The 13,073-nt window shown below is 39.2% G+C and overlaps 1 protein-coding gene across 2 annotated transcripts in view; it reads right to left on the reverse strand.

The window, feature by feature from the left end:
* The window catches only part of ROS1 (ROS proto-oncogene 1, receptor tyrosine kinase), a 101,745-nt gene that overhangs the window by 36,422 nt on the left and 52,250 nt on the right, over nucleotides 1-13,073 (reverse strand). For both annotated transcript variants that reach the window (XM_075924044.1, XM_075924045.1), the window contains exons 24-30: nucleotides 12,002-12,204; nucleotides 11,082-11,293; nucleotides 9,537-9,811; nucleotides 8,461-8,637; nucleotides 6,980-7,197; nucleotides 5,764-5,908; nucleotides 687-919 (exon numbers count right to left, since the gene is read on the reverse strand). In XM_075924044.1, the coding sequence (XP_075780159.1) occupies nucleotides 687-919; nucleotides 5,764-5,908; nucleotides 6,980-7,197; nucleotides 8,461-8,637; nucleotides 9,537-9,811; nucleotides 11,082-11,293; nucleotides 12,002-12,204 (1,463 nt within the window). The remainder of the gene's footprint in view (nucleotides 1-686; nucleotides 920-5,763; nucleotides 5,909-6,979; nucleotides 7,198-8,460; nucleotides 8,638-9,536; nucleotides 9,812-11,081; nucleotides 11,294-12,001; nucleotides 12,205-13,073) is intronic.

The following is a 13,073-nucleotide window of genomic DNA, read 5'->3' on the forward strand; positions in this document are numbered from 1 at the left end:
CATTTTACATTTAAACTTAAAAAACAACAGATAGTCTGGTAGCACTTTAAGGACTAACAAAATATGTAGATGGTATCATGAGCTTCCATGGGTACAGCCAGATTTAAGAAGTGGGCTATGCCCATGAAAGCTCATGATGCCACATGTTTTGTTAGACTTTAAAGTGCTACCAGACTATCTGTTGTTTTTCTAGTTTACCCTGTACAGACTAACTCAGCTTCCCCCCCGAAGCTTATTTTACATTTATATAGCTCCATTTATCCCATTGCAACCCACACTGCTGCATCTGCAATAGGACTGAAAAACTCTCCCTTGCAAGGGAAGGTTGGCAGCCATCTGATCAACTCAGCATGCTGCAGGACAGTGCCACAAAGAACTGCTGGCTATAGCTATCAGAGTTGTGACTTACATTTATACCTGGAGTCTGAAGTGTCCCAACAAAACAGAAAAGCCTCAGAGCTCAGGTTTTTAAATCTTATCTGAAAGACCCTCACAAGGAGAAATGAATGGAATTTGATTTATCTTCCTCAGAAAGCCAAGCCACTGAGACAACTCTGCCAGTGGTCTGAACCCATGTTTACAAAATGCAAGCATGCTCTTACTTTACAAAACAGTGGTTTGGTCCCTTGCTAGTTATTAACTACATCATATTTTCAGGCTTCTTCACTATACAAAGTCACTTATACCTTGAATACGTTACATGTTCCACCATGGAGGCTGCTAATAGACCAAGCAAGTGTTCCATTTGGAAATTCATTTTTTCTCAAAGGAGTTGCAGGAATTGGTGGTAAAAAGTTGATAGCAATTTGATAGCGGACAGAGTCTATGGGTCCATTTGGCTGTGAAGATTCATTCCAAGATATCTTGATGGTGTTATCAGACAGAACCACTGTCTCAATGATGTTAACTGCCTCTGGTACTGCAACAAAGAGCAAAACAAAAATCTTGTAGACGGAGGCAGGGGTAAAAGTTGTTTTCAGAGAAATCAGGAAGTATCAGTATAGAGAACTTTACATATACACAAAAATATGCAACATATGATTCATTTTTAATAATTACACTCTACCCCTACAAACCATACACACAAAATCCACATTCTTATGTATCAAAAACTGTGCCCTGACTCAAAAATATTTTGAGGTGCTTAATATGTCATTGGCTATCCCACAGTGTATCCTTTCAGCTGTTCTTCTTTACCAGCCTGGCAGTGATGCCATAGGACTCATGTCCCTGCTAGATTCCCAACTGGGATCTCAGATACACATAGATTCTAGGCACATATTAGAAAAAAATGCCTATATAGTGAAATTAGAAATTATTTGCAAATGTCTGAAGGTAAAAACATGAAAGTTTGGCTTGTTTTGTAGCTCCTCTTGAAATATAAGGAGTAACTCAGGTATGAAGAAAGACAGTTCAATAGTTTTAATTTTATAAAGTGTACAGTATTATCCAGAGAGTCAAACGTTGGTTTAATTTTGCTTTGCTGAATCTAAAAAAGTTAGAAAGTTAGAACAAAGTCTCACACAAGGATAGCAAGGTGTAGGTAGCCTGGCTTTAGGGGATATCTACATCAAGGAAGTGACAGTTTCTGTAAAGCTCTTTTTTCTTGCACTCTCTCTTTTTGTTAAAAAAAAAAAGTCAGATGCTGCCTGGCACTACAGATTTTTCTTAGCAGTACAAGAGTGTTGCCTCTTATGATTATGAGCTGCTCTTAGGCACATATTCTAAGAACATATAAAATGATACTCTGTTCATGATCTGCCAAGGAGAAGCACAGCCATCTGAATATATGGAAAAATATTTAATAATAGATGAGTTATCCTAGAAAGAGATTTTAAACCCAGTGGATGCACTGCACTGTACTATTTTCTGTATTGAAAACCATCATATTATTAGCTCATTTGTAAAAGAAACACAAATAAAAAATCAACTCATAAGTCATGAAATCGTAACACTTAGAAATGAAAAAGGCTGTCAGGCTAACCAAATTCCTGCCCATCTAGTATTGTTTCCTACAAATATTCTTCAGTGCTTTGTTCTGCCCAGTTTTACATTTATAAAGCAATGAGGTTTTCACCAATCCTCTTGAGAGATAGTTCCACTATCAGATTCACTAATCACTGTTGAAAATGTAGGCATACCCTTTGTGGACTCTGCCAGAAACTAAGAAGTCTTATTCCACATACCTGTGTGCATTTTGTTAGAGGGTGTATCTGGGCGGGGTTTCATTTTATTTTGTTTGCTGTATTTTTCTGTCTCCTCAAAACTCATTCAAAATTATTTGCTGCTCATGGTAATTGTGAGAAAACCATGCCCATTTGCACCAAACAAACAAAATGGAATGAGCTGATAGAAAATTCTATTTGCCAAAGCATTATTTACTGTTATTTGTGGCTTTGCTAAGGAAATGCACTCAGGGGAGCCGTTTCAAACACACTGCTTTGCTAGGCATGGACCCATGTCAGTTGGTTACTAGATGACCATTTGCAAAAACCAAATCCTCTTTTGAGATTTACGGATAAGCTTTGAACTGCTATATGGCATGCCTCTACTGGTTCTGCAGGAAAATAATTTTATATGCAGAAACCTAGGCAGCTAAAATGTCAGTATTAGATTTTTAACAAGGTAGAGTCCCAAACACATCAGAATGAGAGACAGATACAAGTTTATTTAGTTATTTTTTCCCCTAAGGTACACTAACAATTGGCTGCAGGATAATAGATTATTCAAGTGAAATTTGTATGGACAAGGAAATCAGATTTTCTGCTACGCAATATATGGAGTAAGAGTGACACTCTGTGGCAACACTAAAGCATTTGTTTTTCTTAGTCCTATTTCCTTTGATTCTCTCCCTCTTAGGTATCTGCAGGGAAGTAAAAGTGATTCAAGCTTCCTTCATTTTGACATAGAAAGGAAGAGAAGATAGAAAGAATCCACAAACATTTTGATGTGTTGTTAAATAAGCTCGGAACATGAAGACATTTTGGCCACAGCTGATTTAATTCCAAGCTTTAATAAAATTGTTACTTGCACACAGAAAACTCAGGGTGAAAAAGCCAGGAAACATACATAGTCTGACAGCAGTGTGGGAGTTAGATTCCTGGGAGGGGTGGGAGGGTTCTTGATATTTTACACACAAGAAATTATTTTTAAATGTTAACACACAGTCAAAAAGAATCACTGCACCTGCTTAACTGATGCTTTCCGTCTTCTTAGGAAGTCAACATGTCAGAGCATTAGGAATATGGATTATGCCCCATGGACCCAAATCTTTTATATTCAGGGCTTCAGTTTTTTTAGAGTTTATTGATTTCATCTTTTCAAGGTTTTTTTAAGCAATTTTTTAGTTTTAGGTGGATACCAAAAACTGAGTGTTTTCAGGACTTTCTCTTTGTATATACCACTATGAGTAATGTATATAATGTATACACCAGACTGAGTAATCTCGTTGGCTACATCTAGACTACAAGCCTCTTTCGAAAGAGAGCGTCTAGACTGCAACCACTTCTTTTGAAAAAGCAAGCCGCTTTTTCGAAAGAGAGCACGAAAGCAGTCTGGATGCTCTCCTCTGAAAAAGCCCTGTTTGCATTCAAGAACACCTTTCGAAAAAAGGCGTTCTTCCTCATAAAATGAGGTTTACCGCGGACAAAAAAAACCCGCGTTCTTTCAATTTAATTTCGAAAGAACGTGGCGGCAGTCTAGACGCAGGGGATGGTTTTTTTTGAAAAAACCCTGTAGTCTAGACACACTCTTTGAAATGTTCCATAATGCACTTTAAGATAGTATACTGTTTCAAGCAGCACTATGTTGAAGCACTCAAAAGAATCTTTCGTGCTTACCAACAGAGCCTATCCAGCCCAAGCAATGTGCAACATACCAGTGAACTTTAGAAATTACATACCCCTAGCTCACTGTACTGCTCTACAAAGACAAGCCCTTACATTCAAGAAACCATTTTTTATGTTCTTCCAGTACCTATTGCCAGGGCTCGCCAAGCGGCAGCCAGCCCCGCTCGCCAGCCGCGCGGTTTCGTGCTGTTCTGCGCTCTGCGCATGCGCAGATCGTTCTGCGCTGGCTCTTCCAGGTTGTAATCTACTCGCCACGGGCGAATAGATTACATTATTTGTCGACCCCTGCCTACTGCATAAGCCCCCCTTTTTTTTCCTGTTATATGTTTTCCAAGAATAAGTTGCCCCCCTTCCTTTTTTTCCTGTTATATCAGGGTGTTTTATCCCTTATAATTGGTTAAAACTGAAAATCACAAGCTCTCTTTATATTGTTAGTCCTACTGGCTTTTGCACAGGTCTGAGTAGATTACATTTTGAGCAGACACTTCCAAACTCTAAAATAGACACTACATAATTAAAGATAAAAGGCCTGATTTTGCGCTCACATTGATATAATTCACCTGATGTAGCTCATCTGAAGAAGTGGGTTTTGCCCACGAAAGCTCATAATACTATATGCATTTTTGTTAGTCTCTAAGATGCCACAGAACTACTCATATTTTTTAAAGTTGGGCTACGTCTACACAGTGGAGCTATTTCAGGATACCAGAAGTATCCTGAAATAGCTATTCCATGTCTTTAAACCAGCCTGTTATTTCAAAATAAATTTTGAAATAACAGGTGCACTATTCTGGTGTCCCTGTACCCCTTGTTCCATGAGGACTAGCACTTTATTTTGAAATTTGGTGCTGTGTAGACAGCGCCAAATTTTGAAATAAGCTATTTTGAAAATACAGTAAACTTTCAATAATACGGCACCTTTAGGACCCAGGGAGTGCCGGATTATCAGATATGACGGACTATCGGAAGGGGGGGCTAAGAGGGGTCTGGAGTGGGGTGGGAGGAGATGCCCCCCCTTCCGATAGTCTGGCTCTGTCCCAGGCATCCCTGATTCAGCCACTGCTGGTCAGTTTCAGCAGGAGCTAAATCGGGGATGCCTGCAGCAGAGCAGCTGGGGTGCTGCCGGGCTGGTCCTGCAGCGCCGAGGGGAGGCGCTTATGGGACCAATCTGGCAGCACCCCAGTTGCTCTGCTCCCAGCTTCCCCCATTCAGCTGCTGGTCAGTTTAAGCAGCGGCTGAATGGGGGAAGCCTGTCTGGCTGCCCCAGCACTTCCGGGTTCCTGATGGTGCTGGACCATCAGGAGTGCCAGAGCATTGGATGCCAGACTAATGGAGTTTTACTGTACCTCAAAAGAAGCTATGCAATTTTATTTCAAAGTGTAGACACACACTTGGAGTTTTAACACAGCTACCCCTCTGAAGTCAATAGAGTTACATTTGCCTAAATGAGATTAGATTTAGGCCCAGAAGTTAGAGCAGTGGTCCCCAACGCGGTGCCCGTGGGTGCCATGGCGCCCGCTGGGGCATTCGTGTGCGCCCGCCGACAACCTGGGCCGGCCCCGCCCCCGGCGCAGGGGAGGCACCGGCCCCAAGTGCGCAACACGCACCGGCGCTGGGTGCGCGGCGCTCAGGCGGCCCCAGGCGCGTGGTTCGGGTGGCAGCGCTGGCCCCGGACCCACGGCACAAGGCGCTCGGGCGGCCCCAGGCCCGGCCCTAGGGCACACGCCAGTGCCGGGTGCAAGGGCATCCCAGTCCCCTGGCCTGCCCCCGGACGCGCGGCCCCGCCCCCGGGCGCCCGGCGCGTGAGTGGCCCCCACCTCCCGGGCGCCCGGCGCGTGAGTGGCCCCACCTCCCGGGCGCCCGGGAGCCTCTAAAGGTTGGGGACCACTGAGTTAGAGTAAAGCCTAAAACTCACCTCCATAAAGAGTTTTGCCAATGGTCTCTTTCCCCAAAGGTGGCTGCTCCGAAGAATCTGAATAATAGTTTTTTACAGCAGCTTGTATCACATAACTTGAAAATGGCTGTAGGCCTTCAATAAGTGCTGTATTTTCCTGAAGTTCCTGTAATTAAGAGGCAGAATGACAGACAAATACTTGTAGAAAATAAAGCACCATATGTCCAAACAAGCACCTGCCATGAAATGGGAACATAGGATTTAACTACACAGAAAAAAGTCAAAATATCACATACTTTTTACAAAAAGTAAATTTAGTGATCATGAAAGATGCCAGATTGCCCACATTAGAATGTTAACATCTCTGACAGATCAGGGTGGGTGAGATCCCGATTTCAGTGGGTCATTTCTAGGAATGAACTAGGTTACGTCTGGTTTTGTGCCATTTTAATCCTTTACTCAGATTGCCAACAATTCATTAATTCAGTTAAATAGTGCCAAATGCAATGGTGTTCTTTGTGATACAGGTACCTGCCTGTAAGGAAATAGACTGCTACCTGCAACTCATTTCATGGGAAGTACCAAGGAATCATCAAACTGTGTCAATTTTGAGCTCAGACAACAAACTTCCATCCCAAAAAATGTTTTGTTATTTTCATGGTATAATAAATATGTGAGCTAGGGGTCTTATCCATCTCCCACTGAAGTAAATGGAAATCTTTTTAATGATTGCAGCAGGCCCACGAGCGAGGTGCAAATAATTACAATTACAATTATAATAATTATTGTTCAGCCACTGTCAGAGGGATTAGAAATAGCAACCGAAAAAAAAAGTAAGAGCAGAAGGCTATTCATTTCCAATGGAAAGGACAGCTACCACAAAGATCAAACTGGTCTCAATGGCTATTTAAATAGAGTATTAACAACCACAACCTGCTTTTGCTCAGTAGAAATAGAAGTGTCCCTTCAAATGAGCTCAGCAAGGAAATGTTACAAAAGTAGAATGTCAGAGAGTTATCTTGTGTACAAATATGTTACAGTAAGCCAGGGAAGCCACCATTTATGACACAAAGAGTCACATAGAAAAGGTGGCATGGTTTGATGGAGTGGGAAATTATTACCTAGTCATGTCCATTGGTGGAAAATTTCAGAACAGATTATCAAACATTTAGAAGTGTTATGAAGTCACCTCTTCATACATGATACCGTGCAAGTTTTTGTTCCAAAATAGTCTTACCATGACTGTACAATGTAGGCCAGACATACAGCAGGCTGAGCTCCTGAGATCATTAGTAACTTTTCCATAGTAAACCAGGTATGTTGGAGTAGGGAGGGTTATGCCAGTGCAGTGAAGTTGTGTTTTGATAGGTGGTAAGCAAACTGTAAAACTGGTGTTTGTAATATTGAGAATAGTAGGTTTCTCGGCATGTGAAGCTAAGGTCAGGCACCCTTTATCTAGAAGAGATGGGAAAGAAAATATTCTGAAGTGTAATAGCTGTAGGGACACTCTAGATTTTAGATGTGATCCTACTGTTTTTGGTAACAATTTATATAACTAGCAAATGCCTTTTTTTCCACTGGTTTCATACACAGGAGAAGAAAAAAGTCTACATTTAATAGTTTGGGTTCATTTTTCATTGCCAGTAAAGTAGAATTTTTCAAAGTGAAGGACTTGTTTATTTTCTTGTAAGTTACTCAAGGGCAGATTTTTAAAGGTATTTAGGTACATTGATAAGAGCTACTGGAACACAGACCTACATTAGATGTGGGTGAACTATGGTATTGAGTTGGGATATTAGCATGGCAACAGACCCAAAGCATTTGACCAAAGAGAAGATGATCCTGAGAAAGAAAAGTTGTCATGTCAAATTTGTAGCTTTTGGATTTAGTAAAGAAGTTTATGGTTAAATTAGTGTCGTGGCAATACACTGCATAAATAACAATAATTCCAATAAGTACCTAAGTACCTATGAAAATCTGGCCCTAAGTTGCTATTGTGACAAGTGCTGTATAGACAGAGTAGACTGAATTTGCCTGTCACAGCAGAAGAAGACCTGTAGGTCAAAGTCTAATTTTAATTTGCTGTGAAGTTTTCTCATACTTTTTTCATCCCTGTACTCACAAGCTGCCTTCACACTCCCTAATTAAACTCTACATATAGGTGCCGGACAACTAGGGGTGAAGGCGATGCTGCAGCACCCTCTGGCTTGAAGTGGCTTTCATTATATAGACGATTTACAGTTTAATTCAGTGACTCTGAACCCCTCCCCTTCTCCCCCCCCCCCCCCACACACACACATTATAAAAATGGTTCCAGCACCCCTGCTCTTGCAATTCTACTTTGAATCATCACACTGTCTTCAGGATGCCTCACTTACAGTTTACCTATGGTTCCACTGTAAATCACCTCTTTTTGAACGCCCTGCGGGTTCCAAAGAAGTTTTGTCCATTACTCGTCACAACCCATGCTCCTGGATTGCATGCAGCCTCTAATATCATGAGGCACTCTCACACAATGTAACATGCAGCCAGTTCTTAGCTTCCATTCTATCTTCTAAAATTGGTATTGTATTACAAACTATTGCGCTGTCCTATATATCTAAATAATTTTCCTATAAAATCCATCTGCTGTCGGCTGGTAAATTATAAATCAATACTTCTAGAATAATTTACAATCCAAATAATTTATTTTAAAAAGACAAATTAAAAGCCTGATACCTGGATAGGGCTGCATGGCTGTGCTATATGCTAAGATTTGCACCTGTTCCTGTGTTCTTTCCTGAAAAAAGAGGATTTTGCTTTCTTTATTTGCTTGATAAATTGCCGTATAGTCCTTTGCTACAACCGTCCAGTATATAAACAGTCTGTCAACAGTCAAACTGCCAATTGTCATGTCTGTAGAAAAATATTACAGAGTTAGGTTTCAAAATAAAATTAAAGGGGTGATTTTCGAAGGCAAAAGTGCTGTTAGATATCCAATCCCACTGCAAGTCAAAATGAGCTGCACACTAATCTGAGTCTTCAGAAAGACTTCTGACATGTCTCAGAGGTAAAGTATTTTCCTGTTTAATAAACTGTATATTTGATGCTTTCTCTTCTTATCCAATTATTAGAATTAAGATTAATTACAGGAAGTGATAAACACTGGTGATCATATAACACAAAATTGGAGAGCTCGTTATTGGGCATGAATGCCACTACAGAGTCCAAAGACTCTTTTATAATAGGACAGTTTTACCACTGTTTGGCTACAGTGTCTAGGACCAAGATGCAAACGGAGTCTGGGTTACCATTACATGGGTTACCAGTGTATGAGTCATCTTATAAGACTTTTAGTTTGTGGAACACTTGCACCACATTCAAGCCATCCTTTTCATAATGGAAAGGGAGATACTGAGGCTGGTATTACTCTCTGGTTGTTGGAAGTGGCTACACAAATTTATATTTCCAATATTAAACCCTCTCTAAGTAATATAGTAGTACTAAGACAATGTAGTAAATACAGAGGCACCTACTGACAAGCATCAGGAGTTGATGTCACACTGTGCCTGTCTGATGGATGAGTTAATAGGAAATAATAGTTTCTGTAAATATCCCACATGGTTCTTTGCTCTGCTCTGTTTCAATGGCAAGCACAACTAAACACTCAGACATAGGCTTCTTTCTTCTGTCTTCATTTCAAAGTGGCTAATCTTGTGGAGCAAATCCCTGATGAATATTGCATTGTTTTTGCTGAAAAGTAAATGCTTTGATGGAACAGACTGAGAATTTAAGACACATCCGAGTGATCTCACCTTGAAGATTAGGAACATTGATCACTTTCCAGCAGTGGCATCCATCTATATCTGAGACCCAGATTTCATCCCTTCCTTTGATAAAGAAAATCTGGGATTTCTTAGAATCAGACATATCTATAGTCATTGCTCTGCCAAGCTCTGTTTTGGTCACATTGCAACTGCAGTGGCTTCTTCTTATCTCGTGTCCCAAAATGTGGTGCATGGTGTTATTCACAATATCATCATAAAATATCCTGCTGCTTGAATCAAAGGTTTCCATCCAATACAGACGGCTATCAGGTACAGACAAAATATATCATTTACAATAGAAAAACCTGCCACAGGCAACCTTCTTTAAATACAGTCTCAAGATTGAATACAGCGAGGGCCAGCCAAACCATATAGGTGAAGCAGGTAGTTGCCTACAGCACTGGACTTTAAGGGGTACTAAATTAGTCAGATGTTAATTTTGTATCTATTTAAAATATATTAATATATGATCTCATATAAATAAAAATATCAAATATTGTACTTGTAAAACAGTGTGCTATTGCCATGTCAGAAGTTGAGTTATATTATTTATTTCACATGTGGCACATGGCAGTTACATAGGTACAGTTAAAATGTGTCATGGAATAGCTTCAAAAGAGCACCCCCTGGGTTTGCTGCCTAGAGGTGGGGCCCAGCAGTTCATTCAGTCATTCTTAGCTGCGGTGTCATACTGTTGAGTCAGTGTTGCTCGCCACTTATTGAAAGCTGGTTAGCCACCTACAACAATTATTCTGCCATTTACAGGCCATGATCCCGAAGACACTGTGCCCATAAAGAATTTGTATAGTGTTGGACTTGAAAACTTTGGTAAAACCAATTGGGTTTTAACAAGATTGTAAAAGGAGAATCACAAGTACCTGTAAGATTAAGATTTGTATTCGTACATTATTCATTTCGAATACCAAGTAAGTAAAGGTAAAATTTCAGTTTAGACTTCTCATTTTGCTCTATATTGAATGTGATGGGGGCACCAAAGTCATAGTTCGCCTAGGAAACCAAAAATCCTTGGGCCAGCTCTGAATACAGCCATAGAATCATTAAAGTTATTGTAGGGTAGACTCGATGGAATTCCCTCACAGTGGTGTCAAGTTTTTTGTTGTGGTTCTCGGGTTTTGTCTATTTTATTTTACTTTGTTTGTTTGATTGCTTTTAGACAGAACATCTTTAAACAGAAGTCAACTTTAATCAGGATTGTAATTTGCACATTGCAGAAATTGTAATTTAGCTACCAACTTTCATTTTGCTTGACTATATACGGAGTTTCATGTCAGTATAACCATCACATGAAGTCTTTAAATCAAGAATGGAAATTTTTCTAACATATATACTTGAGCTCAGCCAGAAGTTGTGGAGACAGAATTTCAGCCACTAATCCCATGGCTTGTGTAATGCAGGAGGTCAGACTAGAGGATCACTATGTTCCCTTCTGGCTTCAAAAATCTATTAATTTGTTTAAATCGCTGTATTTCAGTTAAATTAAAAACACATGTTATCAGTCATTTCATACTACACCTTAAGAAAGGATATGTTGAGAGAGATGATATAGTTAAATATTGGTTACTTGACTGAACGTTCAAAGTTTTAAGAGATTTTGCCTTGAGTTCAAGATCCATAAGTAGTATTTGAGTTCCTTTCTGTGATGTTTTCAAGGAAAAAAAGAGGTGTCTTGCAATCCAGTCAATTGTAATAGCTGTGACATTTCGGAGAAATCCATGTCTGAAAAGCTTAAGGGAAATAAGAAAACAGTGTAGTAGAATTTTTAATCCTCAGGGAAATGTGAACAGTTTGAAATTAGTTTCTGTTTCATTTTGTAACGAAGTCAAAAAATCAAAAAATCATGAAATGAGAAATTTTGACTTTTTTGACGGAAGCAAAAATTTTAATTTCAAATCAACATTTCAACATGAGTTGCTTTGGTTTTCTTAAATCAATACAATAAAATACCATTTTATGCTGAAATGAAACTCATTTTATTTCATATGTCAGTACCAAATGAAAATCATCATCTAGATATCATTTGTTGGGAAATTAATGTTTTTCACAAGCTTTGACATTTTCCAGCAAAAGTTTCCAGTTTCAATATAACCATATATTTATAGGAAAACTTTCCATATAAAAAATGCCAACCAGTTCTAACAGCTACAGATAAATTGATTTTTTTTTCCAGACTGGATGAGGATTTTTATATTACTAGAAATTAAATAACCCAGTCATATACAACTTACACTAAGCATCTCATACATGCTGGCAATAATTAAAGCAGAATAGGCTATGTTTCTAATGCCGTTTTCCCCATTAAAAATGTCAGGTTTCTCTTTTCAGTTTTATACTCTAATTGTGATCTAATACATTATAACACTATCCCCTAATAACAGCAATAATATACCTATTTTACATGCTCCTTTCAAACAAGGAGATAGACAATGGAATACCTGAAGCCTGGAATTATTCTGTACGTTCAGAAGAAAAAGGGAATCTTCCTGGATATAATACATTGTCTCGTCATCAGCAGTGTAACAGACAACTTTTATACCTCCTTTTGCTGAAAGGCTCTGGATGGTCTGATTTCTGTCTATGTCAGTAATGACTATCGTGTTGGCAGAAATAGTTATCAGAGTTGGAACTGGAAAAAGATCTGGAGGGGAAAATGATGCAGATCAACTGACACCAAATACTCTGACAATAATATTAATTCATTATGATAAAGTCAGGTTCTAAAAATAAATTAACAAGGGCTCTATACAAACTGTGTCTGAAATTGCACTACCACAAATATGCAAGCATATTTTTAGGATAGTTTTGCATCATGGCCATCCCTTCCCTCTAGGAACTATGTTCTACAATAATGTCCTAGACGACTTCGGGAGATAGCCTAAAATGTGATTTAACTAGTAAAAAAAAAAGTTCTCAGAAAAGCACCCCAATTCATAGTACCCAAGGAAACTGAGACTTGCGCTAACCACTCTGGAGATTAACACAATTGTTGCTTACATAATTTCAACTGGAAGGAGAACTAGAACTAAATGAATAACAATATCTACACAGGAACTTTTAGCCAAGAGCTACAAAGGTGCCATTCAAGGAAACATTTATATTACTCAGTATAGTGTGCTGGCTGATGTGTGATTTATACTGACTTTTACTGGATGGAACATAACATTTGCTTGTTGTTTGTGACTACATGGAGTGTGTACAAAGTGGATGTAAGCCTTGATACTAGCAACAGCTAATAGATTATTTCTGCTTGCTCAAAGCGTAGACACATAAGATTTTTGGTTTGGGTCATGGGTTCTAATGCTCCACACTACACATGCTATTAAACTGGCAAAGTGTCCGTTGTTTGCAGCAATGTATTTTTTACAACAGCCCAAGGAAATAATTGTCATAGTTTGTTACAATGGGGAAGTGGCTAGGGCTCAGTATGTGAAATTTGCTTTCATACAGAGAATATAAATTTGTGTTTAAATGCAGAAATCAAATTTGAGCTATATTTGAGACACGGTT

This window comes from Pelodiscus sinensis, chromosome 3, assembly GCF_049634645.1.
Source record: "Pelodiscus sinensis isolate JC-2024 chromosome 3, ASM4963464v1, whole genome shotgun sequence".
Classification (NCBI taxonomy): Eukaryota; Metazoa; Chordata; order Testudines; family Trionychidae; genus Pelodiscus; species Pelodiscus sinensis.